The sequence below is a fragment of the Bos indicus genome, chromosome 6 (genome assembly GCF_029378745.1).
Source record: "Bos indicus isolate NIAB-ARS_2022 breed Sahiwal x Tharparkar chromosome 6, NIAB-ARS_B.indTharparkar_mat_pri_1.0, whole genome shotgun sequence".
Classification (NCBI taxonomy): Eukaryota; Metazoa; Chordata; class Mammalia; order Artiodactyla; family Bovidae; genus Bos; species Bos indicus.
In genome coordinates this window covers 115,830,030-115,857,978 of record NC_091765.1, presented here as the reverse complement: position 1 = coordinate 115,857,978, position 27,949 = coordinate 115,830,030, and the positions used below count along the sequence as shown (strand labels likewise).

General features: G+C 59.1%; 1 protein-coding gene and 1 pseudogene across 2 annotated transcripts; one reads left to right on the top strand and one right to left on the bottom strand.

Moving 5' to 3' along the window:
• Positions 1-1,128: 1,128 nt before the first annotated feature.
• LRPAP1 (LDL receptor related protein associated protein 1) lies at positions 1,129-14,927 on the bottom strand. Of its 2 annotated transcripts, none has more exons than XM_070791903.1 (8): positions 14,667-14,927; positions 9,026-9,170; positions 6,990-7,114; positions 5,924-6,044; positions 5,365-5,526; positions 4,502-4,584; positions 3,583-3,759; positions 1,129-1,604 (listed from the first exon to the last, which is right to left on the bottom strand). In XM_070791903.1, the coding sequence occupies exons 1-8, from the start codon at positions 14,880-14,882 to the stop codon at positions 1,542-1,544; spliced, it is 1,092 nt and encodes a 363-aa protein (XP_070648004.1). In that variant the 5' UTR covers positions 14,883-14,927; the 3' UTR covers positions 1,129-1,541. The 2 variants fall into 2 exon arrangements, with proteins under 2 accessions (XP_070648004.1, XP_070648005.1); XM_070791904.1 differs by having other exon boundaries at positions 5,365-5,523; positions 14,667-14,926.
• Positions 14,928-17,417: 2,490 nt separating this feature from the next.
• On the top strand, positions 17,418-27,088 carry LOC139183502 (heterogeneous nuclear ribonucleoprotein D-like; annotated as a pseudogene).
• The last annotated feature ends 861 nt before the right edge of the window (positions 27,089-27,949 follow it).

Genomic DNA, 27,949 nt, shown 5'->3' with positions numbered 1-27,949 from the left:
AGAAAAGAGTGCTGGGGGAACCCTGGGGCCCTGCACTTGGTGGGCTGGTGTGGGTCCCCAGCATTCGTGGGGAGCCCGCTGAGCCACAGGCATGTTCTTTGCCCTGTATGAACACTGTCTGCCCCAAATGATCGTTGAGAAGCCACAGCTGCACAGAGCAGCCACTGCCCCTGAGCAGGGCCTTCACCTCACCGACGCCCTCCAGGGCCAACAAGAGACCGGCGAGGGCCCGTCGCTCCTCCGGCACGTCTGAGCCAGGAGCAGCCTCCAGGCTGTCGGCTCCTCGGACAGTAAACTGAGTCCCCGTTAGCGTCCATGTCCCGGGCGGACCCTGTTCTGTCCCCCACTGTGAGCCCACAAGGGCCAGGATGTTCCTGCAGAGGGGGTCTCAGCCCTCAGTGTGTGGCTGGGGGCTCTTACCACCCCTGGCACCCAAGCACTCTGGACGCCTGGGCTCCACCCTGGAAGGCAAAGGTCCTCCTTTGTCCTCAGACGGCTGTCTCAGTGCAGCGGCCCCAGCCCTGCCCGCAGCCTGGCCCCGGCTGGGAGGGACATGGCAGTGGGCAGTCGGGGGCAGACACGATGTGAGGGCCTGGGTGGGTCTCCGAGGCTGGACAGGCGCCAGGCCCAGTGACCTGGAGGGGGGACCTCCTGCCATAGGACCCCCTCCCTGCTCTTCCCGGTGCTGCGACGGTCCGGGACGGCTGCCCTGGCCTTCCTTCTAAGACCAGCTAACAGGGCGTCTGCCCCCAGGGTGCCAGTGATGATGGCAAGTCAGACATGGCCGAGAGCAGGACACGGCGCCTAGCAGTGTCTGGGGCCCACGGGCCCTGTGGATCCGGCCCTGCCTTGGGCCCTTGGCCGAGGGGCCAGGAACAGTCCAGAGTGGTCGGTGAGCCCGGCAGGCTGCTGGGCTCCCCTGCAACTCCGACCCGCAGGGGTAGGACCTCACGTCAGAGGCCAGGGTGGTACTCCACCCACCCAAGGAGTTCAGCGCCAAGCCAGGGAGGCCCAGCCAAGCCCAGCAGCCCTCCCGCATCTCCCAACACAGAGACTGGGGGCATGGGGACGGGGCAGGAGAGGGGCCTGGAGTCCCCGGGCCCAGCAGACACAGCAAGGCGGGGCCGGTGACAGCTGTGATGGCGAGGTTTAATTAAATACTGTCACGTACGTGTAAGGACTTCTGTACACGGCATTTCCAGTGGCAGTCATAGGATTTCAATGCAAACCGCGGCCTTGTAGCACAGCGGCCACCGCTCCAGGGGCAGCTGGGAACCGCGTTCCTGACATGGGGGCAGCCGGCTGTCAGGCAGGGGGCGCGGGCTTGTGGAGCTCCTCCCGGCCCCGGGGCACCCGCGGCAGTCTGTCCGCCCTTCCGGCTACGGCCCCTCCTGGCCGGTCCCCTCCACGCCTTCCCTGAGGTTCTGCTGGCGGACAAGTGACTCCTGAGGGTCTGGGGCCCTCTTCAGGAACCCCAGGCCGCTGCCTCCTCCTCCGTGCGGCTGGCTGCGCTGCGGGGCCTCAGAGCTCGCTGTGTGGCCTCAGAGCTCGTTGTGGCGGGCCCTGGAGATGCGGCTGGACAGGTCCTGCATGTGCTTCTTCACCTGCAGGAACAGCGCGGGCTGGTCACACAGGAGAGCTGCGCACGGCCCGAGGCTCAGCCTACTGCTGCAGAGAAGAGCTCGGCGGTTCGCTTTCCAAGTGCCTCCCCACTGAGCCCCCATCTATAACCCATAAGATAAACTATTGGAGCAGTTCATTAACCAGAAACAGCCTCTGGGGAACCCCGCGAAGGGCCTCTCTCTCCACCCAGCATCCTCACTTCTTTTCTTCTTGATGAGTCTGGCTAAAGGTTTATCAATTCTGTTTGAAAGTAAAAGTAAGGTCCCTTAGTCGTGTCTGACTGTGCGACCCCACAGACTGTAGCCCACCAGGCTCCTCCATCCATGGAATTCTCCAGGCAAGAGTACTGGAGTGGATTGCCATTGCCTTCTCTGGGGATATTCCCGACCCAGGGATGGAACCCGGGTCTCCCGCGCTGCGGGCAGAGCCCCCACGTAATTCTGTTTTTCTAACACACCAGCTCTTCGTTTCGTTGACCTTTCCTCATTTTTTCAGTCTTTTTTTCCTCCTCACGTTTCTGCTCTGACCTTTGTCCCCGTCCCTCTCCTGACTCTGGGTTTGTCTGTTCTTTCTCTGGTTCCAGTGTAAGGTCAGGTTGCATGTTCCGCCCCCTGAGGTGGGCTTGTGTGGCTACAAACCGCCCTCCTGGAACTGCTCCTGCGACGTCCCCTGGGTTTTGTCTCCAGGTCACTCTGACTTCTTCCTCCATTTCTTCCGTGACCCACTGATTGTTTAGGAGCCTACCGTGTGGCCTCTGTGTTGTGGTCTTTGCTCTTTTTTTCCCTGTAGTTTAACCTGATTCTCAAGCTACGCGGTTTCAGGGTGCAACAAAAAATACACAAAAACAAACGACGAATGAAGACCCAGCCCACCCCTGGCTCCCCAGGCTCTGTCCTCATCACAGTGGCGGGGGCCTCCGTGGCCTCTCAGGGCCCGGCTCTGCCCTCCTCCCCGGGCTCTGCCCTGCTCCCCGGGCACACAGAGCCCGAGGGTGGGAGCCCCCTGGGCTGGTGGGGCCTGGAGCGGGGCAGCAGCTGGGGCTTCCACGGAGCACCACTGGGGAAGCTTCCCTCTTCTTCCTCTCGTCACAGCAGGGTCTGGCTTCTCCCCGGTCTTCCCCCTCCATTCTGGTACTTTCCTTTCTTTCCCCTCTAACTTATCCTGAATAGGGAGGGTGCCCTATACAGGAGGCACAGAGCAGGCCCTTGCAGAGCCCTCTGCGGGCCTGGCTCCCCTGTGCACCCACAGTGGTGTCCACGCCTGTGCCGCTGGCTCCGCAGTGGGTCCACGCCGCCTGCCCCTCGCTGCCTCACTGAGCCTGAACCCAAGCCCCCTCCGGAGACGGGCCCCTCAGATCTTGGTGCCTGGGAGGTGCCCTGAGCTGTGGGCTCACGGCTGATGACCAGAGGGAGGCCCTGCCGGGTCAGGTGCCCCAGCGAGGGGGCTTCGGTCTCTGCGTCCTGCACGTCCTCCGGGATTCTCACGTCACCCCACCGAGGGCGCCCGCCGCGCACGGGGAGTGACGCTGTGAAGGCCGTCTGTTGTGGCCCATCTCCCGTGGCGCCGAGTATGGAGCCCACGTGTCCCTGGCCCGAAGCTCCGCCGGCTCCTGCGGCCACTCAGGAGCCCCCAGAGCCACCGGGCAGCTCACGGGGATGAAGGTCACTCAGGACCGGGGCGGGCCACACGTCCCAGCTGTGCGGCTGGAAGAGCCCGGCTCCGTCCTGCCTGCCCACCGCCCCCTGTGGGTGCGGCCGCACCAAAACTCTTGCTGGTCACCTGGTGGGGGGCCCGGAGGCGGGGTGGTGGGGCAGAGGGGAGGCCTGGGAGGCCCCTGCCCCACAGCCCAGCCCCGACCCCCCCAGGGCTGTGCAGCCCCGGGCAGGGGCGGGGGCCTGACCGTGTGTCCGACGCCCCTGCGTGCGGTGAGTGCCGGGGCAGCAGGCGCCGCACACCCACCTTGTAGCCCAGCTCCTTGGTCCTCTCCTCCAGCGTGGCGTAGCGCTCCCTGTTGCGGGTGACGTGCTCCTGATCCCCAAAGCTCTCCACGTGCTTCAGCTTCTGGTGAGAAATTTCTAGCTGCTTCTGGTAATGGTTGTGCTTTTCAATTTTAACTTCAAAGTGCTTGAGCTCCTCCTGGGATGAGATTGAAACAACTGAACCTCCCCGACACGCCCCACCGCCTCCAGGCCCGCGACAGACGCCTCCCACACACGTCCACCACCTTCCGCTCTGCAGGCCCCTGGAGCGCAGCGCCCACCCCGCCCCGCGCTCCTGTCCAGGGAACCAACAGCCTCACAGGCCCGGGGCCCGTGCCCTTCCCTGACCCCTGACCTGTGGTGGCTCTGCCACGACAGCACCATGTGGAGGCGAGTGACCCCAAAACCCTCCCTCCCTCTGGGTCCAGCACAGGCCCTGCAGGGCCTCAGGGGTGCCTCCATAACCCTCTGAATCCACCTGTCCTATGAGCCTACTCCTCACACCCGGTGAGCCCCAAACTCAGCAGACAGCCTGGAGTCACAGCGCCCGCCGCTACTACTACTACTAAGTCACGTCAGTCGTGTCCGACTCTGTGCGACCCCACAGACGGCACCCCACCAGGCTCCCCTGTCCCTGGGATTCTCCAGGCAAGAACACTGGAGTGGGTTGCCATTTCCTTCTCCAATGCATGGAAGTGAAAAGTGAAAGTGTCCGCTGCTGGAGGTCGGCTTTGTCCCACACGGGCCGCCGACCAGGACTCGGGGCAGCAGGGGGCGACTGGAAACGGTGCTGTGCACACGCTGGTCTGCTGGGGTTGGAGAAGGGGGCCTTTCCCGCATCATCAGCGCGTCCACCAAGGAGACGCTGCCACCCCACGGGGCTGGGGCGCCACCCTTACCCGGAAGGACTCCAGCTCCTTCTCGGTGAAGTTGGCTGACTTGGCCATGTCCCAGAGATCCAGCACCCGGGGCTCCGTGAACTCTGCACGAGAGTGAAGACGGGCTGTGACTCCTGCCCGGGACGCCTGGGGGCCACGTGCCACCTGTGTAGGGCACAGGGCGTGTGCCAGCGTCCTCGGGAAGCACTCCTTGCGCCCGCACTCAGCCGGCAGCTCCCAGGTCAGGCCACCACTCCCCAGGGCACAGGAGCCGCTGCTCGAGTGAGCAGGGGGTGCACTCCAGGGCTGGGGGGCGCCTCTGACTCTGCGGGGTCCCCCACCCGCAGCTCTAGGCTGAGACTCAGGCTGCTGCCTGTCCTCACAGCTCCAGAGCAACGGAAACCAAATGGAGGGGACCCTTTAGCCAGCGCTTGTCAGCCACCTTCCTCCAGCCCTGGAGGAAGCTGGGAGCACGTGGGCCACGTGGCCAGCTCCCCACCCCTCCCCTGCAGACCCCTCCTGCTGCCCGAGGCTGCAGGAAGCGCTCCAGCAGGAGGAGCCACCCGGTGTGCCGCCCCTGGAGGGCAGGGGCTGAGGCACCGCGGCCAGCCTTGGCCCCACCCCTCCGCACGGCCGGGCCCGCGGGGGTCCCTGCTCCCCGGAAATTCAGCAGGTCGGCACAGTGGGCCTGCGGCATGTTCCGGGCGCCCTACCCCTGCGGGCTGAGCAAGCCCAGGGCGCCCGCATTGGGCCGAGGAGCAGGGAGCCCGTCTCGCGGCCTTGACGTGCCCCTGGGCGAAGAGCAGTGGCCGCCCCGTGTCAGCGCTCGGGGAACAGAGGGTGGAGGACGCCAGGACGGGTGTCACAGCTGGGTGGCGGCTCACCAGTCTCGGCGCCGTAGCCCTGGTGGCTGACCCTGCGAAGCCGGTCGAAGCCCTGGCCGATGCTCCGCAGCCGGTCCTTCAGCTCCGCATGCCTGCTCGCCAGCGCCTCCGCCTGCACGCCACGCAGGTCCACTGGCCCGATGGCGTTCTCGTGGCTTTCTGCTGGAGCCAGGCCAGGGGCCTGTGAGGGGCCGGCCTGGGACGCTGCGCCCCGCGCCCCGCCCTGCTGACTCCAAGGTAGGCCCTGAGACCACCACCCCTTGGGGGCTACCCCCGAGGCGACAGGAGAGGCAGCCCATCTGAGCACCTGATGGGGCCCGAACCGCTCCTGCTCAGAAGCCGGGAGGCCTGAGGGTGTGGACCACCCCCTCCTTGTTCTGGAACAGTCTGGGCCCTGCTGGCGCAGGGAGCACCTTCGGCCCCACCCCTGAGGGCGTGGTGCTCCCCCCACCCCCCCAGTTCTGGAACATTCTGGGCCCGGGCTGCCGCAGGGAGCACCTTCGCCACCCCCCCCACCACCGTTCTGGAACAGTCTGGGCCCCGACGGCGCAGGGAGCACCTTCGGCCCCGCCCAGGGTCTCCAGCAGCGCGTGGTACTCCTGCACCTTCTCCTTGTGGTGCTGAAGCTCCCGCCACAGCTTGTCCAGTTCTTCGCTGGAGAACTTCCCAGAGGTCTTCGCCTGCAAGGGTAGCGCCTCCGGTGAACGCCCCGGGGCCCACTCTCACCCGGGCCAGCGGGACCCCAGCACAGGCCCGGTTCTCAGCCTTCACCCACCTTACCGCGGGGCAGGGCAGGAGCCCAGACCTGACCGCCTCCAGGGCAGATGGCGGGGAGACCACCCAGCGAGCCGGGCATGGGGATGGACCCCAGCAGGACCTTGGGCCGGGGCAGGGGCCAGGGAGTCCTGGCCACTCCCCAGGGCATCGCCCCACCTGCCCAGGGGTAGGGGTGCAGGGTGCATACACACAAGGGAATAACGGGTCCTGGGCTCAGCCCCGAGGAAGCTCCCCCCTCCGGCCCCACCCCTCATGACCAAGGATGGCAGGTCCCAGAGAGAAGACCCCCACAGCCCCCGGCCAGCTGGCACCCCCACCCTGGCCGAGCTCACAGAAACCATCCACAGGATCCAAGCGCAGATCACACACAGATGACCCCGGACACAGGTCTGACCCCTGTGGGCCCATTTACATGCAGGTTATTTCAAAAAAAACACTGCACTGCTACACGATCAGCAGTTGGCTGACTCCGCAGACAGAGGGCTGACTCCTACTTACACGCGGGTTCTCCCTGGGCAGGGAACAGTCAGTGCCCCCACTGCCCGCCCTGTTCACAGGTTGACAGTTCAGGCACCAAGTGAAAAGAGCCGCTCATGACACCCCGAGCCTGCGTTTCTAACCACAGGTTCATAAGCACGCTTGGCAACGCGCGAGGCTCAGGCCCCCATGTGCCACGAGAAACTCCCATGCAAACACACGTTGCGAGCTCCTGTTCACAGCAGCAAGCACTCCAGGTGGGGCAGACACGGGACTACAGGCCAGCGGGGCCGGGGAGGAAGGCCCGCGGGGTGAGACAGGCTGCCCCGGGCAGGACGCCAGGGCCGAGGGTGGCTCTCGGCAGAGGGTACCTTGTGCCACAGCTTCTCCAGCCGGGGGTCCTCCAGGCTCTCGTCATCGGGGCCGTGGTCGACGAAGTTGCTGCTCACGACCCGAGAGTCCTTCCTGCCGTCCAGACCGTACTTGGCCAGGATGACTAGGAGGGAGCAGGGCGGGGTCAGGGCGGTGGGCTGGGGGCAGTACCCTCCTCTGCCGCTCAGGACCTGGGGAGGAGCAGGGACCTGGGGCTCCCCCGCCCCGGCCGGCTTCCAGCCAACCCCTCCACCCCTCCCCGTGCGGAGAGCCGCGCACAGGCCTGGCACCTGGGACCGCCTTCACAGGTTCGCCATCTGATCCTGTCGAGGGGCAAGGTCCAGCTGGGACGGAAGTGGACGGGGCCACGTGGGCAGGGGCAGCCCCCCCCCCCCAACCCATGTCTAAATCTGGAGAAGATTTCTAACGGTGGGACCTTGCTGTCAACAGCTGCCAGGGGAAAGTTTACTAACGACAGTGGAGCGGGGACTGGCTCAGCCGCTGCTGGCTGGTCACTGCAGGCCAGCGACTGGCTGACGTTTCTCCGTAGCAACCAGGACACAGCGCCCACCCACGGCCTCCACACCACACAGGGGCCTGCATCTCCGCGCTGTGTAGGGGAGGGTGGGTACCTGGGGAGGTCTGGAGGCAGCTCTCTCCGCAGCGGGGCTGGGCTGCTGGGTCTGCCCTGGACGCCCCTCCTGGCATCTCCGCCCACTCCCATCAACCACCCCGCTGCCCTGCCCTCCCTGCTTAGAGGGATGGGGCCCCCAGGCTGCAGACAGGATCCACCCTCCAGGCTTCACCCCCGGGCTTCCTGGGGTCCTGAGCTTCCTCTCCCCTGACCTCCATCCCTGGCGTCCTCGTTCAAGCTGAGGCCACCTGGCCCCTGACCCCCAGAGCCTCCTCTGGCCTGACTCCAGGAGCACTGGACACGCGTGGTCCCTGAGGGGCCCGCAGCCTCCTGTGCAGCCCCCACACCCAGCTCCTGGCCCTGGGCCTGCTGCTGGAGGCACCTTGGGCCCCGTTCAGACTGAGCTCACCTCGTGGGGCTACACTGCCCTGTCTACCCTGCCTGGGGGCTCAGCCCACAGGGGTCTTGAGTAAGCCATGGAGAGGCTGTGCTCCTGGTGTCCAGCCTGTGGTTTTCGAAACATTAAGAACCCGTGTGTGACCCTCTTCCTAAACTGCAGAAGCCCTTCACCCAACGACGGGAGCCAGACCCACAGGAGGTGCAGCCCGAGGGGTGGCCCAGCCGTCCGTGAGGACTTGGCTTGGGGGGGCGGGTCTGCCGTCAGCCCAGCCTCCAGGCCAACCCTCCACGCCAGCTCCCTGAGACGCCGGGCAGGGGTGACCACCGTCTGCAGGGCGCAGGGCAGATCTGGCCACCGCTGGGTCCTGTCTGGATGCCATACTATGTGGACACCCAGGTGTGGCATCTGCCTTGTAAAGGGGCTACGTCGGCTGGGGGCGGGGGGGGTGGGTGGGATGTGGGGTCTCGGGCCACACCCAGAAGACGGCCAGCCGCTCGGGGAACACCACCCCCAGATCGGCGGGCCCAGCTCAGGCTCCAGTTCTCCAGGCCAGCTGAGTCTCCTGCCAGGTCACCTGGGCGCCCACAGAGACCAGTGTCACCCAGACAAACAAGGCGGCCTGTCTGGGCACGGCCGTGGACCGTGAGGGCTCTGCTCTTCCCAAGGGACTAGACCCCAGGAACACCCCGCCTCCTCGTCTAGGTGACTCCAGGCCGCCCCGGCCGTCTTCCCGGACCAGACAGACCCGGGGCTTCGGCCACTGGGAGCTCGCTCAGCCAGATGCCCTTGCCCTGGACCCCCTCCCACCAGCCAAGGCCCATCAAAGACAGCCTGGCAGCTGCACCCGCCTGGAGCTGAGGGTCACCCTGCAGGGCTCAGGCTCACAGGAGCGGTCCTGACTCTTGTCCTGCCCACAGACCAAGTCAGAACATCAAGCTGGAGCCTGAGTCGGGGCGACCACTGCTCTTGGCCAGAGGAGAGGGGAGCGAGAAGAGAAGTACCGCTGAGGCTGCGGACCAGCTTCGCCTCTTCCTCCCCGTCCTCATCCAGGCCCTCAGCCTTCAGCTTCTTCCACTTGAATTCATCCCGCTCTTGAATCTTCAGATCAGTGTGGAGGTCGGACAACTTCAAAGGAGGAAGATTCAGCTGCGGGAGGAGGAGAAGAGAGGACGCCTGACTACCAGCTGCATGGTGACCAATGACAGCCCAGAAGAAACTGACCTCAGAGAGGAGACGCCAGAGGCGGGGAGGAGGAGCCCGGGTCCTGGGTGCTAAAGATCCCGCTCACGCTCCCGCACGAGAATGTCAAAGGGGCCTCTGTGCACTGCGTGGAGCCCACCGGCCCTTAGGCCCCAGGCCCACCCTCCAGCCTCGGTGGACACCGCGTCCCCAGGGAGTCCCAGGGCTTCGGTGGCCTGAGCGTGGGCGCTGGGGAGACAGGCCAGCCCACCCTCCAGCCTCAGCGGACACCGCGTCCTCAGGGAGCCCCAGGGCATCGGCGGCCTGTGCACCCGCCCTGGGGAGACAAGCTGGCTCGCCCTCCAGCCTCGGCAGACACCACGTCCCCAGGGAGCCCTGGGGTATCAGCAGCCTGAGCACTGGTCCTGAGGAAGACAGGCCGGCTCACCCTCCAGCCTGGACCCTGGGCACCTGTGCACACCCGGGCGCAGGGACGCAGGCACATGGATGCTGGGCTCGCCCGAGAAACTTCTCCCTGCATGTGTAACTCGGATGAAAAATAAACCGCAAGGACTGGAGAGTAGATCATGTTTATGGAAGACTTCCAATTAAAAAACAAAAAGCACAGCTACGCTCCCCAGGGTCACTGCCCGTGCTGGGGGCTGACCGAGGGGCGCGGGGCCTCCCTGGATACGGGCTGCGGGGCTAAGAAGGGCTCTGCGGCTCCTGGCAGAGGTTGCTCTGTGCTCAGCCCAAGGGCGCCTCCTCACTTCTGGGCCAGAACCGGCATGCGAAGGCTGTGGTCAGGCCGTTAAACGTGCAACTTTAAAAATGAACATGTTAGCACGCCTGGCAGACACCTGTCCCCTCGAAGGGCATGGGGGGTGACATGGTGAGGACGCGGGGCTGCAGTGTGGGCCCCCTAGGCAGCCCTTCCGCGACCCCCGTAGGCTCCCTGGGGGGCCCCGCTACCCCAGGCAGGCGCTGGGACCTGACCCCATACAGCCTGCCTGTCCTGCAGGAAGGGGACCCTTGCGAGGTCGGGCTTGGAGGCACACATGTACGCGTGCCCGCGCGTGCACAGGAGCAGGAAGGCAGAGAGAGACCTCTCGGGGCTAGAACCTTCAGTCGGGGCAGGAAGACGGTGTGGAGAGGAAACCGAAGCTGCCAGGCAGGGTGAGGACTCACGGCAGAGGCGCCGGGGCCCCACTCGCCCCGACTTCCTGCTGTCCGCCTGCCGGGCTGGGCGGACACCGGGAAGCGTCCTGGCCGCCTCCCTGGAGGTGCTCTCGGGCGGGCCCTCGCAGGCCCGGGGCCCTCTCCTCCGCTCTCGTCAGGGGCCCCTGGGAGGGTAAGCACCTGCCTGGAGGACACGGCTGTGTGTCCCTGGCTATCGGACCCTTTCCGCTGCTACTGGAAGGGGGGCAGAATCAATTTCCTTCTCAGAGTTGGATGGAGGCGACAGAAGCGTCAGCGAGGCCTGCGTGCCGCTCCTGTGCCCTGTAACCGTGGCGAGCTTGTTCAAGATCTAGCGACTGTGCAGTGTTCAGGTTTGCTACAAGTGGAGAGCACGTCATCTGCAAGCAGAGCCCCTTACCTCTTCTTTTCTGACCAGGATGACTTTTCTTTCTTTTTCTTGCCTGGCTGTTCTGCCTGGAGCTTCCACTCCTTGTTGAAAAGAATAACCTAATTCTTAAACAGGCAAAGGACTTGAATATAAATTTCTCCAGACATCACACATGAATGGCCAAGAGGGCCATGAACAGAACCTCCAGATCGCAGATCATCAGGAGGAATGGAAACCCCACGAGAGACACTGCCTCACAGCGGTTACAGGTCAGTTACTCTGGGGAATGGAAAGCAGCCCCTGCTGGGGGGATAACAAAGGGAGCCCCCGAGGGCGACTGGTGGGATGCGAATGGGCACAGCCGCTGCGGCAAACAGCGAGGAGGTGCCTCAGAAACGGAGACGAGAGCGGCCATGCGACCCAGCAATCCCCGCCGGGCACTGACCCAGAGGCCCGAAGCCAGAATCTCGAAGAAAGCCCTGTGCTCCCAAGCTTCCTGCAGCACCAGTCACAACTCAACCAAGATGTCCATCGAGATACAGAAGGAAAACGCGGGACAGGCGTACAACGGAATACGAGCCTCAAAACAGAAGGGGACTGGCCCTTTGTGATGGCACAGGTGCTGGGTGAGATGAGCCAGACGCATCAGCAAACGCTCCTCCACAACAGCGCTCCACGAGGGTGGAGAGTGGACAAGAGGCAGAGGAGAGGAAATGAAGGGCTGGTCAAAGGGGAGCCAGCCGTGCGGCTCAAGTGAGTCCCGGAGCCTCACCGCTCAGTGTGACCCTGGCAACCACACGTTTCTGCTGTTTAGTCACTCACACTACACTACACTACACAGCTCAGTTGTGTCCGACTCTTTGCGATCCCCTGCACTGTAGCCGGCCAGGCTCCTCAGTCCACGGGATTCTCCAGGCAAGAATACTGGAGTGGGTTGCCATTTCCTTCTCCAGGGGAATCTTCCCAACCCAGGGATCGAACCCTGGTTTCCCACATGGCAGGAAGAAGCTTTATCCTCTGAGCCACCAGGGAATTCCCTTTAGTCACTCAGTCGTGTACAATTCCTTGTGACTCCGTAGCCCTCCAGGCTCCTCTGTCCATGGGATTCTCCAGGTAAGAATACTGGGCTGGGTTGCCTTGCCCTTCTCCAGGGGATCTTCCCAACCCAGGGATCGAACCTGGGTCTTCTGCAAGGCAGGAGATTCTTCACCACTGAACCACCTGGGAATCCCATTTAAACTGTTTATTATTTAAAAATTTGCTAAGGGGTGGGGGTGGGGGGTCGGTCTTAGGTTCTTACCACAAATAATAACACACAAGAGCTCAGGAGAATATCTGGGAGGTGGTGGGTGTGTCTGTGGGCCTGTACACTTATCTCCAAACTAATTAGCAACATAGAACTTTTCAGAGGTCAATCGTACCTCAAAAATGGTAAAACAAAACAACAAAAAACCAAAACCAACAACCAACCAAAAAAAAAAAAATCCCCTGGGACCCAGCATCCACGCACATGTCAGCTCCAGCCACAGCTCTGCACGCTGACCCTGGACCGAGGTGGGAGCCGCACCCCCAGCCCACAGAAGGACTGGCGAGAGACGACGGAGACGCCTTCTCCCACCCTGAGCACACGCCATGCAAGACACACCCTGAGATCACCTCATGTTTAGAAACACGTGATATTTTTTCAGTCAGTTCAGTTGCTCAGTTGTGTCCGACTCTTTGTGACCCATGGACTGCAGCACGCATAAGGCCTCCCTATCCACTACCAACTTCCGGGGTTTACTCAAACTCATGTCCATCGAGTCGGTGATGCCATCCAACCGTCTCATCCTCTATCGTCCCCTTCTCCTCCCCCCTTCAATCTTTCCCAACATCAGGGTCTTTTCTAAGGAGTCAGTCCTTCGCATCAGGTGGCCAAAGTCTTGATGTTTTCAGAGAGCAAATTATCCTGAGAACAAAACCAAAAGGCTAAGAACCACAAGTGCCTCGGGCTGGCCCTGCCTCCCGTCTGGGCTCGGCTCTGGGCGGGGGAGTGCTGACCCTGGGACTCGGCTGAAGGCCCGCACCACGTGCCCCCTTGCGGGCTCCTGCCACCACCTGAGGAGCTTCCTGAAGCTTCACCGTCTAGGAAGGCTGGGACAGGCCAGCTTGTATTCCACAGGTCTGCTCAGGGAGCCAAGAAACTGATGCCACCAGGCACGAACCCCACCCTGAGGACCTGTGCCCTTCGTTCAGCAGAAAACACTTGTACACGTCATTGGAGAATTTCAGGGCCAAGGGGCCCAGAAAAGACGTCTAGTGCAAGGCCGGCCCGTCCAAGGACAGTGCTGGGTTCCCAGAGAACAGAGGAGGCCCTCTCAGACAGACGTGACCTGAGACTGACCAGGTCACACTGCACACACAGTCACCAGGTCAGTCTCAGTGGACTGAGCGCAGGGGCGGGGCAGGGAGGGTCATGGAGGCGCAGCTGGAGGGCAGGCGACAGCCAGGAGGCGTGAGGAGGCTGGCAGATGTGAAGCGGCATCTGGACAGACAAGACGGGGCTGACCAGCACCGCCCTGCGGGCAGGAGGGCTCTGGGCAGGTTCGTGGGCACAAGAGCCCCTTCTCCCAGGAAGCCCTCCAGCCTCTCCAACCCAGAGTGCTCTCTCACCAGGCAGGCCGCACACACAGTGGCCCTGACAGCTGGGGGCTCCAAGCGGAATCCTCAAGGGCGCTGGCCCAGGCACAGCGCGGGGCCTGGAAGCTAAGGGCCTGGGGGCATCTACTGGGCCCTGACTGCCCCGCAGGCGGCTCTCTGTCATATCCCTCCCCACCTTTCTTCCCCCTCGGTTTCTTTTCTTTTCCCAAACTTAGTCCTCACTTTGCTCTCTTTCAAGGACTCAGGAGTGCTTAAAACTGGAAGACTGAAGCTGATAAGACTCCATTTGAGAGATGAAGACAGAGGCCCAGAGGCTGGGGGAAGCTTGTAAATACCCATTTCTCTAAAAAACCCCCCCGCCTGAAAAAGACAGCAGGGACTGTTATGTTAATGAGGAAGCTGCTGGTGCAGGTCAGTCAATTCGCAAGCTGCCTCCAGGTGGAGTGACCTTAGAGGCGTCCTTTGCCCTCTGGGCTTTGAGGAAGGTCAGATTCACTTCACTTATGTTTCAGGTGTTATCCTCCCACCACATGTGAAAGTGAGTCGCTCTGTCGTGTCCGACTCTTTGCAAATTCTCCAGGCCAGAATACCGGAGTGGGTAGCCGTTCCCTTCTCACCACATCCTCTCACCCAATTTAACAAGAATCTGTCTGCTTTCAGGCCTCTGCTATCCCTGACTTGTCCTCATGCCCAGCATCACCCGTTTTCTTGTTTCTCCATATAGGCAAACAGAATGTTGAAAAGGCAAAAATCTGCAAAGCTGAAAGGGAATCTCGGCCTCAAACTGACGGGGCAGCCCCTCTGCCCAGGCCAAGGCCTCCTGTCTTCACCTGTTATCACCAGGCCAGGGTCCCTGTTCCCTGATGAAGGGTAGAGGGCACGCAGTAAGAGGGACTCGCACCTGTATGTGCCGGCGGGTCTGAGGCTGTCAAACGCTTGAGGCCCCGGCCAGCAGACCCCCGAGACTAAAGAGACCCCGGCCTGGGCTCTGCAGACCCCAGGATCAGAGGACGCCCCACAGACCCCCGAGACTGAAGAGACCCGGGCCCGCGTTCTGCGGACCTCAGGATTAAGACACCCTGCAGACCCCCGAGACAGAAGAGACCCGGGCCTGCGCTCCGAGGACCCCAGGATCAGAGGACGCCCCGTGGACCCTCGAGACTGAAGAGACCCGGGCCTGCGCTCCGCGGACCCCAGGATCAGAGGACGTCCCGGCTCGCGGAGCCCCGAGGTGGAGGGACCCGGTCGCCGCTCACCCGCTGGGCCTTCTCCCACAGCTGGTTCAGCTTCTCCATGCGGAACTCCGCCGCGGGCTCGCGCTTCGAGGGCGGCGCGGGCTCGTTCTTCTCCCGCGAGTACTTGCCGGCATGGCCCGCCGCGGCCCACGGCCCGAGGAGCAGAAGCAGCAGCAGCAGCGGCGGCGGCGGCTGCCGGACCGCGCGCAGCCCAGACAGGACCCTCCGCGACGCCATCTTCCGCCTCCAGACGCGGAGCCCCGGGAGCTGCGGGAAGGAAAAGGCCCCGCCCCGCCCACCGGGCTCGCCCCGCCCACCAGGCCCCGCCGCGCTGCTTCCTGGGAGTTGTAGTCCCTCCCCGCGCAGCGGACCCGAAAGGAGCCAGCGGGCGGACTACAAGGCCCGGGGCGCCCTGCGGAGGCACGGCGCTGGGGCATTTCCTAGGCAACCGCAGCCACGGCCTGGTTTCTCCCGGCGCCTCCAGGGCTAAGTGTGGCTCAGTTCAGTTCAGTCTTAGTCCTGTCCGACTAACTTGCCACCCCACGGACTGCAGCACGCCAGGCCTTCCTGTACATCACCAACTCCCGGAGCTTACTCAAACTCATCATTGAGTCGGTGATGCCATCCAACCATCTTATCCTCTGTTGTCCTCTTCTCCTCCCGCCTTCAATCTTATCCAGCATCAGGGTCTTTTCCAGTGAGTCAGTTCTTCGCATCAGGTGGCCAAAGTATTGGAACTTCAACATCAGCATCAGTCCTTCCAATGAATATTCAGGACTGATTTCCTTCAGGATGGACTGGTTGGATCTCCTTGCAGTCCAAGGGACTCTCAAGAGTCTTCTCCAACACCACAGTTCACAAGCATCAGTTCTTCAGTGCTCAGCCTTCTTTATGGTCCACCTGTCTCATCCATACATGACTACTGGAAAAGCCATACCTTTGAGTAGACGGGTCTTTGTTGGCAAAGTAATGTCTCTTGCTTTTTAATATGCTGTCTAGTTTGGTCATAGCTTTTCTTCCAAGGAGCAAGCGTCTTTTAATTTCATGACTGCAGTCACCATCTGCAGTGGTTTTGGAGCCCCAAAAAATAAAGTCTGTCACTGTTTCCATTGTTTCCACTGTTTCCCAGCATCAGGGTCTTTTAAAATGAGTCAGTTCTTCACATCATGTGGACAAAGTATTGAAGTTTCAGCTTCAGCACCAGTGCAGCTAGGGCGGCCCTAGCTGGGACGGGAGACTGCTGGGGGCTATAGATGGGTCAGAGATCTGATTTCCCATCCTGGATTGACCCGCACAAGGGCATTTTCCCCTGAGCTGCATGGAAAGAGGAAACAGTTGAAAACTCGGGACTGTGTCTGGCTGACAATTTAGCTTGTTTCTGTGTCCCCTGCCTCAGTGTTGAGCCTTCCCTGTCCTTATGAACTCTGGAAATTGGCCTTGGCTGGCACCCCACTGTACATGTCTCTGTCAGGAAGCCTAGATCCCCCCTCCCAAACCCACTCCTTCCCAGGGAGCCACAGGGGTTCCCACCTCCCCAAAGCTCCCCCCGCCCCGCCATCTAGCGAGTGCCTGCACCTCAACACCAACTTTAAATTGCATCCTCTTCTCCCCCTGCACTTGTTCTGTTATTAGAGATGTTTGTGTACCTGTTCTCTCTCCCCACCTGCTGCATTTTAGTAAACAAGCAAACCTGAATACAGCCAACGTGCTAGGGCCGCTCTCCCAGTGGGGAGACGGGGGAACAGGGAAAGAGTGGGAGCCAGACGGTGGCCTCGAGCAGCTTCTGGGGTCAGGTAGAGGCACCCACGGGGGTGCTTTGGTGCTTCAAGAAGGAGCTGGGCAAGCCACGTGTGGTGAGGATGGTGGCCCGTGCCTGAGAGGGAGTGCCCAAGGGAAGAGAGCCAAGCATAGGTTTCTTGACCTGAGAGAAGCCGCTGTCGGCCCAGGTCATATTGTCATCTCAACCTGGCCACGACGCGTACCTGTGAGGAAGGGCAGGCCTCGGGAGTGAATGATGTTAAGGAAACAAAAGCACGTGAGAGCGAACAGCTATTACCAGGCCAGGGAGATAATTTAACAGTTTAACCGGAGATGATACGTCAGTCCTGGTAGTTCAGTCTGTACGTCGTGTCTGACTCTGTGACCCCATGGGCTGTAGCCTGCCAGGCTCCTCTGTTCATGGGATTTCCCAGGCAAGGATACTGGAGTGGGTTTCCATTTCCTTCTCCAGAGGACCTTCCTAACTTAGGGAATGAACCCAGATCTCCTGCATAGCAGGCAGTCTTCAAGATATCAGGCAGATTCTTTACTGCTGAGCCCCAACGGAAGCCTTACATCAGTCATAGAGACTGCCAGTTCTGTTTCCGAGATAAAGAATAGTCTGATACGTATTCTCTGAGCTGTCAAACAGGGTCCAAACCCCCTTGGACAACTGGCTGCCAGACTAACTGCAGCCAGACCACTGACGATGTTGATCTTTGCTGGCTTCAGTCAACCAAGACCCTGGCTTCTGTCAGCCTAGGATGACGCCTGCCCCAGTTCTGTGCTCAATTCCTCTCTGCACAAGCCCTTTCATGAGGATGTGTGCTCCCGCAGCTTGAAACTTCCCCCATTTTGCTGTCCTGGGAGACACTGCTTTGGGAAGCACCCCCAAAATTCTCCTTACTTGCTGCAGATAATAAATCGTTCTCCCACTTTTTGATTTGATTGGTTTGGCTCGATGCCCACTAAGAAATGAACCCAGTTTCTGGGGGTTACAGGAGGGCATTCCAAGTGGAGGGTCCGTGAAGGAAAAGGGAGTGGAGAAAACCTGGGCACCTTGGGAGGAACTGGTATTTAGTTACTTTTTTTAAAAGAAGAATTGAGGCTCTTCCGCTGCCGTTTTAAATCCAGCTCCATACAATGCTCCGCCGCGCCACTGCTGCTGGACGCAGACTGGGAGCCAGCACCCTCTGCCGACAGCTCCGCCGCTACGGAAGTCGTGAACAGTACAGCAACATAGAGGAATTCGCAGAGGGCTCCAAGATCAACGCGAGCAGGGACCAGCAGGATGACGGTGAGATGTTTATTGGAGGCTGGAGCTGGGATACAAGCAAGAAAGATCTGACTGAATATTTGTCTCAATTTGGGGACGTGGTGGACTGCACGGTTAAAACAGATCCTGTTAGTAGAAGATCACGAGGATTTGGATTTGTGCTTTTCAAGGATGCTGCTAGTGTTGATAAGGTTTGGGAACTGAAATAACACAAACCGGATGGCAAATTGATAGACCCTAGATGACCAACCTAGATAGCGTATTCAAAAGCAGAGACATTACTTTGTCAACAAAGGTCTGTCTAGTCAAGGCTATGGTTTTTCCAGTGGTCATGTATGGATGTGAAAGTCGGACTGTGAAGAAAGCTGAGCGCTGAAGAATTGATGCTTTTGAACTGTGGTGTTGGAGAAAACTCTTGAGAGTCCCTTGGATTGCAAGGAGATCCAACCAGTCCATTCTGAAGGAGATCAGACCTGGGATTTCTTTGGAGGGAATGATGCTGAAGGTGAAACCCCAGTACTTTGGCCACCTCATGCGAAGAGTTGACTCATTGGAAAAGACTCTGATGCTGGGAGGGATTGGGGGCAGGAGGAGAAGGGGACGACAGAGGATGAGATGGATGGATGGCATCACTGACTCGATGGACATGAGTCTGAGTGAACTCTGGGAGTTGGTGATGGACAGGGAGGCCTGGCGTGCTGCGATTCATGGGGTTGCAAAGAGTCAGACACGACTGAGCAACTGAACTCAACTGAACTGAACTGAGAAGGTCCAAAGCTTTAAAGGGGAAGGAACCCCCCCAAAAATAGATTTTCGTGGGTGGATTGAGCCCAGATACTTCGGAGGAACAAACGAAAGAATATTTTGGAGACTTTGGAGAGATTGAAACTATCGAACTTCCTGTGGTTACAAAAACAAAGGAAAGAAGAGGATTTTGCTTTATTACAAATACAGACGAGGAGCAAGTAGAGACACAGTGGACGGAACTGAGCTTTGTCTGTTGCTGTCTGTGTTGTGACTCAGTATGGATTTGTGTTTATACAAACTTTATTTGTATGATTATATGTTAAACCGCAAATAAATGCTTCTTCATGTGATTGTTTAAAAGAGAAAGAATTGAGGCATAGTGGGTTTACAGTGTTGTGCTAGTTTCAGGCGCACAGTAAAGTATTTTAGTTAGATATACATATATGTGTGTGTGTGTATCTATACTTTTTCAAGTTTTTCCATAACAGGTTATTACAAGACACTGAATATGGTTCCCTGTGCTATACAGTAGGTCTTTGTTGTTCATCTATTTATGTCTTCTTGTGTGTAACTAGTAATCCTGAGCTTCCAGTCTGTCCCTCCCCGCCTTTTCCCCTTTGGTAATCATAAGTTCCATTTTCCATGTCTGTGAGTCTATTTCTGTTTTGTAAATAAGTTCATTAGTATCATTTTTTTAAGATTTCACAGGTAAGCGATATTATATGATACTTGTCTTTGTCTGAGTTACTTAGCATGATAATCTCTAGGTCCATCCATCTTGCTGCAAGAGGCATCATTTCATTCTTTTTTATGGCTGTACAGCACCTCCAGAGACAGGATGAGATGGTTGGATGGCATCACCGACTCAAGGGACACGAGTTTGAGCAAGCTCCGGGAGTTGGTGATGGACAGGGAAGCCTGGTGTGCTGCGGTCCATATGGTGGCAGAGTCAGACACGACTGAGCAACTGAACTGAACTGAACAGCACCTACTGTGGCTCCAGGTAAAGAATCTGCCTGCAATGCAGGAGACCAGGGTTCAATCCCTGGGTCAGGAAGATCTCCTGGAGAAGGGAATGGCAACCCATTCCAGTATCGTTCCCTGGAGAATCCCATGGACAGAGGAGCCTGGTGGGCTACAGTCCATGGGGTGGTGGGCTACAGTCCATGGGGTCGTGGACAGGACTGAGCGACTTTAGTTACTTTGTAGTAAATTGTAGCCTGTGATGTTCCAGAAGGGGCTTGAGGTGCCTGGAATCAAGCTGTGATTTGCTGGATGATGGACGAATGGAGGGATGCATAATGAATTCTTCCTTTGTTCCCAGCCTGGTCCTAGAATATGCTGTCTTTTTTCAACAACAAGATGCCACAAAGCCCTTGATGGTGATGGGCAGAGGGAAAGACTGTGAGCATCTCATATAGACTTCAGGTCTGCAGCGGGACTGGGAGCGACATCAGCCATCAGGGCCTGATGAAGGGGCTGGGGTGGGGGTGAGGTAGAGAAGCGGCTCTAACCTCCTTTTCCAGGCTCCAGACAGCTCCGTCCGCACGGCGCCTGCCCCTGCAGTGTTTCACCAGACTGCAGCTTCCTGGTTCAGGGCTTGGGGGCTGGCCTGGAGCTTCTCCAGCCCAGGTGTGCCCTGCTCCCCCGCCCCCCGTTCCTGTACCCTTTGCCCTGCCCGTGGCCTCCTGCCCTGGCAGCCCCGGGGAAGCACCTCACCTGGCCCTGGATCATCGCTCAGCACCACATCGCTGCACGAGGACGATTAACCTGTCCATTATCACCTGCTACTTAGTGACTCCGAAACGGAACTCCTACCAGGCCGAGCTTGGCACAGAACAGCAATTACTGAAAACGCATTTTAAAAAGTTGACGTTTTTGTAAGAGTTCGTCCTCCCCCGCCTCCATCCTTCCCCAAAGAGACCTGCACGCAGGCACTTTCCATGTGACTCAACTTCGCGATGATGCCTGCCGAGGTGCAGGGAAATTGGCTCTGGGCCCAGCGCACACACCCCCTGAGCTGACGGGGGCTCTGGTGCGAGCCTCTCCAATGTTCTTCGTGAAGTCCCTGAAGCTCTTTGTGTAACCCAGACACTTATGCTTCATCAGTTTTGTGTGTTGTGACTATCTCCTCCCATCCTTGGGCTCGCTTTCACTCTTTTGATGGCCTCTTTTGATGAACAGGCAGCTTAATATAACTGTAACAATCAATATTTTCCTTCGCTTGTTACTGCTTTTGTGTAAAGCCTTTCCAGCATCAAGGAGATGAGTACATTCCACATTAGCTTCTAAAGACCCTGTGGCTTTGCCTTTCACGTTGGAGTCTCTGCTCCGCCTGGGATTGACTCCTGAGAATGCCTTTAGGAGGCTTCCCTGGTAGCTCAGTTGGTCAAGAACCTCCCTGCCAATGCAGGAGACATAAGAGATGCAGGTGCCATCCCTGGGTTGGGAAGATCCCCTACAGTGGGAAATGGCAACCCACTCCAGTATTCTTGCTTGGGAAATCCCATGGCCGGGGGAACCTGGTGGGCTACAGCCCAGGGGTCGCAAAGAGTCGGACGTGGCTGAGCGACTTAGCACGCACACAGCACAGGGCCTCAGGGCAGGCAGTTTTCAGAGCAGAAATGTGGTCGACCGTGCGTTGTTTGCGACGATAAACGTGCATCATGCGCTGTTTCTTTTTCAGAAATGGGAATCTTAGGAAGTGGACTTCACCAGAACTGCTGTGTAGGGCACAAGAAACTAGCTGTGCCCTAGGAGAGTGCCCTGAAGTGTGGGCCCTCAAATACGAATACCCAGTGATCCAAACTACGTGGATAGAGTTGCTGTTGTTGTTCAGTCGCCAAGTCGTGTCCGACTCTTTGAGACCCCATGGACTGCAGCACTCCGGCCTTCCTTGTCCCTCACCATCTCCCAGAGTTTGCCCGAGTTCATGTCCATTGAATCGGTGGTGCCATCCAACTAGTGACTCAACAAAAATCCTTTTTAAACCCGATTCATCCTTTCCTCCATGTTGAAATGGTTCTTTGATGAGATTAAATTCTCAAGTCATCAAGCACCCCATGGACAGAGGAGCCTGGCTGTCCATGGGTTTCCAAAGAGTTGAACATGACTGAGCGACTAAGCACAAAAAATATACACATATAGAAGAAAAGAAAGTGTTAGTCACTCAGTCATGTCCAACTCTTTGTGACCCCATGGACTGCAGCCCGCCAGGCTCCTCTGTCCATGGGATTCTCCAGGCAAGGATACTGGAGTGGGTTGCCATGCCCTCCTTTGGGGGATCTTCCCGACCCAAGGATCGAACCTGGGTCTCCTGCATTGCGGGCAGATCCATTACTGTCTGAGCCACCAAGGAAGCCATCTATATATACTGCGTGGGGTGGGGGACCACGTTCTATGTATCCTAAATCTCAAGAAGAGAAAATGCATCACAGGCAGCCCTGCTGGGAGAACGGCCTCTCAGACGTGACATCGCATCGCCGTACGCTGAGACGACTGAAAAAGATGTGACCAAGTCATGCCCGGAAGAGTACGATGGAGATGAACCAGGCAGCTAGGTAATAAAAGCATCTTGTTGTTTTTTCAGATTTTGTGTATTTGTCGGAGTTTAAAGTTGTCTTCATTTTTTCTCACTCTAAATAAACGTTCCCTGTCATACCTCATTTGGTTTCTGTAACTTTGCATTCTCTTCTGTAAAGAGAGCCCCAAGCCGTGTGAGCTTCAGGCCCCATGAAGCTCCCTGGATCTCACTTGCCCCCTGCCTCCTGCCCGCTGGGCCTGGGTGGAGGAAGGACCCGGCGGAGGCTGGGGGGTGTGGGGCTGGTGAGGCCTGGCGTCATGGCTGGATGGGGACTTGTGCACTGCAGGGGCGAGACAGAACCCCCTAGAATCCTGCTTGAGGGTGATCGCCTGCAGCGCTCCACATGGCACCTGGCACATGTGGGCCTCGACAAACCAGGGCTCCCATGAGGTCGCCCCGTAACGTGTCGCGCTCTCTCACATCCTGCCCTGGCTTCCTTCCTCCCTTCCCCAGGCTGGGGCCTGGTGCTGCGTGCGGGCTTGGTTTATAAAAACCTGAGCTGGATGAGGCCTGCGCCTGAAGGAGGAGGAGTCAGACAGCCTCCCTGTCTGGAGAAGGAGTCAGAGATGGTAAAACGGATGCTCTCCAGATCATTAGTTCTCGACTGGGGAAAGTTTCCGCAACCCCCCCCCCCCAACCCCGGGAACAGTTGGCAAGGGGGTCGTCACCAGCCAGTAGAAAGAGGGAAACCAGCCTCTCGGGGCTGGAGGACAGCGATGCTAGGGGCAGCCCCCCTATCCAGTCCCACCTGTAGAGCCGGGGGTGTGAGGGGAGCCTGGTGCCGAGCAGAGGTGCTGGCTTGTCCCAGGGCTGGGCGATCTCAGGGATCTATGAGTCTGTGCCACGTGGTGGTCAGGGAAGCAGCTGGGAGTTGGGGTGGGCGCAAGGACTCCTGTTCCTGTTTCACAGAAAGACAGGGTCCTGGAGGGCTGGGGCCCCCTCCGTGCCAGTCCCACAGCTCAGGGTTTGCATCCCCGTTACTCTGCCGCAGAAAGCTCCTCGTGTGCAGAGAAATTCACCCTTCCAGATCACGTCCTTACTTTGTCCTCCCGCGCTTCCAAGAATCAAGAAGGAAAGGCCTTTGTCCCCATTTTGCAGATGCAGCTGCTGAGGCTGGGCCAGCATGTCCAGACATGGGTCCACCTGAACGAGTCCGGAATTTGTAACCGCAGGTCCTGGAGGCCTTCTGAGCTTGTCCGGTGAGATTCCACGGTGGGATAGCTAAGGTTACCTGTTTGGGAAGATAATCACCTTACTGAGGCCTGAAGGACCTCTTTGCATTTCTGAGGGGTGGTCATAGCCGGGCTCCCGAGGAGCTTCGAGCTGCCTGCTGCTGTGTGTGTGAGGAGGGAGCGGAATGTGGGGTGCAGCAGGAGCCTGCTGCTGTGTGTGTGAGGAGGGGGCGGAAAGTGGGGTGCCGCAGGAGTCTCCCAGCGCGCCCACAGGCCCAGGCTCTGCACACTCAAGTGTAACACGCCTTGTGTGGATAAAGGAGCTACGGCTCAGAAAGAAGCCCAGCCCTTGACTCCCCGGCAGGCCAGAGGCAGGGCTGAGTGGCCCCTGGCCTGGCTGCTTGCTGGGGTGGGTGTCGGCCTGTCCTATGGGACCGGACGATCCCTCGGGGCCAGGCGTTCATGAGCAGAGGAGCCGTGGCTGCTGTCTGCCTCCTGACTGTGCAGCGCCAGTTCTGACCTGACCTCTTGGGGCCTCCACAGGTTTGCTCGCTGTGTAAGGGGCTGGGCTCTGTCCCTGTCCGGCCTGTCCTCTCCCACAGTGGGGGGGGCTCCAATGAGAATGGTGCATGGGGTTCCGAGTGGGGGCGGTGGGGGGCGGGTCTGAGCCGGCCTCTGGGCCCAGCCAGGGTCGCTCCGGGGTAGGGAGGGCCTGAAGACAGGAATGTGTAGCTCCCAAGTGGGACGGTGCAGAGACCCCTGGGGTGGGTGGAGATCCCGACTCCCTCAGGCTGTTCAGTGACCTGTGAGTCAGGCCCAGGGCCAGAGGGGAGGGGCTTGGCCTGGTTGCGGGTGGGACAGTGGTGTCCTTGGCTTACTGGCTGAGTTCTCTCTCTCGGAGGTGTCCCAGCCTCCTCTGAATGGAGGATGGGGTGTTGGGGGCGGGTGACTGGCTGTGGAACGTGGTGCCTGGGCCGGACAAGGTAGGCAAATACGGGTCCTGAAATGGGGGCGAGCACCATATAGTCCCAGTAGACATGTACAGATTGAGGGTTGGGCCATAAAGAAAGCAGAGCACCAAAGAAATGATGCCTTCCCACTGTGGTGCTGGAGAAGGCTCTTGAGAGTCCCTTGGATAGCAAGGAGATCCAACCAGTCCATCCTAAAGGAAAGCAGTCCTGAATGTTCATTGGAAGGACAGATGCTGAAGCTCCAATGTTTTGGCCACCTGATGTGAAGAGCCGACTCATTGAAGACCCTGATGATGGGAAAGAAGGGGGTGACAGAGGATGAGATGGTTGGATGGTATCACCAACTCAATGGACATGAATCTGAGCAAACTCCAGGAGATAGTGAAGGGCGGGAAGCTAGGCATGCTGGAGTCCATGGGGTCGCAAAGACTCGAACATGACTGGGTGAACAGCAACAACCGTTAGAGGGTTGTTTCCTCCCAACCTTTCCCATGCAAGTTTCAGACTGAAACTCAAGGCTGATTCTGCAGTGAGAGCTGGTGGGGTGTGGTGTCAACTTGTAGCTTGACATCAGCCGCAGCGGGCATCTGTGCAAACACTGCACACCAGGCTTTCCTGAGAGCCGGGTGTGAACAGTCACACACGATGAGTCCTGGGGGTACCTGCCCCCCAGCTGCCGCCTCCCTGACGGGGATGCCAGCAAAGGCCAGCAGAGGAAGGTGTCTGCGTGGGTCTCGGGGTGGGAAAGGAAGCTTGTCCAGACTCTCCCCCCGCAGCCTCTGCTCACAACACCTCCTGGTGTCCTGGAGGACAAGGCAGCCCTGTTGCCAAGGGCTCCCCAGTGGCAGCTATGGCAACCGGCCTGGGAGCCAGCCCGGTCCCTGGAGGAGCCTCAGGCTGGGACTGCCCCATCCCTGGCCCGGCACCTCCTCCTCACCAGCCTGGTAGGTGCACGACCCCCTCTGCCTTGCGAGGGAAGGGGGTCCCCACTGCTCACCCACGCCAGGACCCCCACTGTGGTCTCAGTGCCAGAAACCCCCACGGCCACCTGAGGCCCTGGGCCCCTGCCAGACCCCCAGGAGGAAGCAGAGTCTGCAGGGGTTGCCACCCACCTCGTCCGTGAGAGCCAGACTGACCCCCGGCACTCACCCCTGGCCCTGACCTGCCTGGGGCATGGAGTCTGGAGCCTGGTGAGGTCCTTCCACACTGGGGGTCCTGGGTGTGTGGGAGGGCCTGGGATTCTGCAGGGGAGACACCGCAGGCCCTTTGTCTGGGACATTACAGAGTGGAGGGAATGGGGTAGAGCTCAGGATTAAAATGGGGAGACAGCCCTGGGCTGGAAAGCGGGGGCTCACACAGGATCTGAACTTGCAGCTTCAGGATTGACACCCACCGCTGGGCCGGTCCTGCTGTGTATCTGCGTGGTCACCGCCCCTCGTGGGAAACTGGCGGGCGAGTCTGCTTAGGAACGGCTCTTGGGGCCGTCGTCTGGACGTGTGTGTGTGTTGGGGGTGCCCGGCCCATATCTCCAGCCCGTCTCCATCGTCCTGCACTCCCCACCTGGTCAGCAATGCTCTCTGTGTGTTTGCTCTGTGCTGCTGGATGCTCCCGGCAGCCAGCTTTGCCGTTTCCCGCCCTCCAGTGCTTACAAAGCCGAGCTGGGACCCGGCGTCTTTCTTGTCTCCTGGCTTGCTGGCTTACTCGCTCTGTGTCGTCATCTGATGACACGCTTGCATTCACTTTCTGTTAGGCCAGGCTCATTCCCGCTCTTGACAATTTTTCAGTTACTTGCGCTGGATGCTCTCTGCCCCTCTCTTTCTGCAGGAGAAGCCAGCACAGTTCCCCAGGAAACCGTGTGTGCCCCCCGCTTTGTGGACTCTCAGCGTCTGGGGTTGCCGGTGGTGCTCGGAGGCCCCGAGCTCGTGGCCAAAACACGCCAGTCTCTGCGTCCCCGTCACATGTCGTCCTCCCCTGTGTCTGCATCTTTTTTTTCCTCCTTATAAGGACAACAGTCATCTTGGATCGGGGCCCCCGAATGGAGTACGATCTCACTGTAACGTGAGCGCACCTACTGATACCCGACTTCCACAGCAGGTCACATTCACAAGAGCGGGGCTCAGGGTTTCAGCATAGATTTTGGAAGGGGGGACACTTTCAACCCACAGGTATCTTTCAGAGGTGACAGAGGATGAGATGGTTGGAAGGAATCATCGACTCAAGGGACAATTCGAGCAAGCTCCGGGAGATGGTGAAGGACAGGGAGGCCTGGCGTGCTGCAGTCCACGGGTTCGCAAAGAGCCAGACACGACTGAGCGGCTGAACAGCAACGCGCTTCTAGACACTGTTCTGTCTCTTCTGGCGTTCGATGGTCCTGTTGAGAATCTGCTGCCAGCCTGGTTCTCCTCCTTTGATAAGATGCTTGTTCTTTCTGTCCAGTTGCCCAGAAGATTTTTTTCTCTTCCTTTCAAGCCAGGTTATTTACCAGGCTACGTCCTGCTGCTGACTGTTCCGTGGTCAGTATGCCCATGCACACGGCATGTACTCTGATACACAGATGCACAAACTCAAGAAAGCGTTTCAAGCTATTTCAAGAAAGCGTTCTTGAGCAATTGTTCAAATACTCTGACTGTTTTTGGTGTCGCCTTGCAGGACTCCAATTATGTGTGTGTTTTAACTCCTTCCCTGCCTTTTATGGTTACTACTTTCTCTCGAATCCTGTTTAGTCTCCTCCCTATTTCTTCTCATCTGTTCACTTGTCCCTTTTTTCAATGTCCCTTCCTGTGACTTCCATCTCTCTTCTCACCTCCCTCGTAAAGTCATCGCTTTGTTTCTGAAACGGTTTTGCCTTTCCCTCCATTTCTTCCCTGAATTACGTCGGTTCCCGTGTCAGACTCCGTGCCCACCTGCCCTGGATCGTGGTCTTCCTTCAGAGCTGAAGTTCGTGTTGGAGATTCAGGTGCCGGGGTTGCTGCTTGTGATGGCGATCGTCTGCTGAGGCTTCACCTGCGGGGCCACGGTGCGGTCCCCAAAGTGGAGACGGTCCTTTCCTGTCACTCGCTTCATGTGGCGTGCTTTTCCCTGGATGTGCAGACGGCTCCTGCCCTCAGCGCAGTGCGTCCCCACCTGGCATGTGGACAGGCTCCGCCTCAAGGTCCCGCTGCCCTGCTCCGGCTGGTGGTGGTGCTGGTGCCTGAGGGACAGCGGCCCTGCGCCCAGGCCTACCAGCTCAGCTCGACTTCATCGGTAGAAGTTCGAGAACAGCCCGCCCAGTCTGTGGGGAGAAGGCGGGATGGGGCTGCCTCTGCAAGGGTGGCCACACCGGACGGCGGGTAGGCATTGGGTGACAGGCACGCTTGGTCGCTTGATGGGGTTTGCATCTGCCGAGCTCTGTGGGTGAGGTTTGTACATCTCACTGCTAGGGGGTGAGTCATGTTCCCCCCAGATTCATACATGAAGCCCCCAGCTCCTCAGAATGCAACCTTATCTGGACACACGTCCCTGCAGATGGAATTAGTTAAGACAATGTCATAATGGAGCAGGGTGCATCCCGAATCCACTTCTGACAGGCATCCTTATGCAGAGGGGACCTGGGGATCCCCCTGTAGACACGACTACAGGGGGAAGGCCACGTACAGAGGTCCCCTCACTGTCTCAGAAGGAACTTGCCCTGCTGACACCCTGACTGGGCACGTCTGGTCTCCAGAACTGAGACGATAACCTCCTGGTTCAAGTCACCCAGCCCATGGGACTGTTTATGGCAGCCCCGGGACCCTGCCATTGTCCCTGGAGACCCTGCT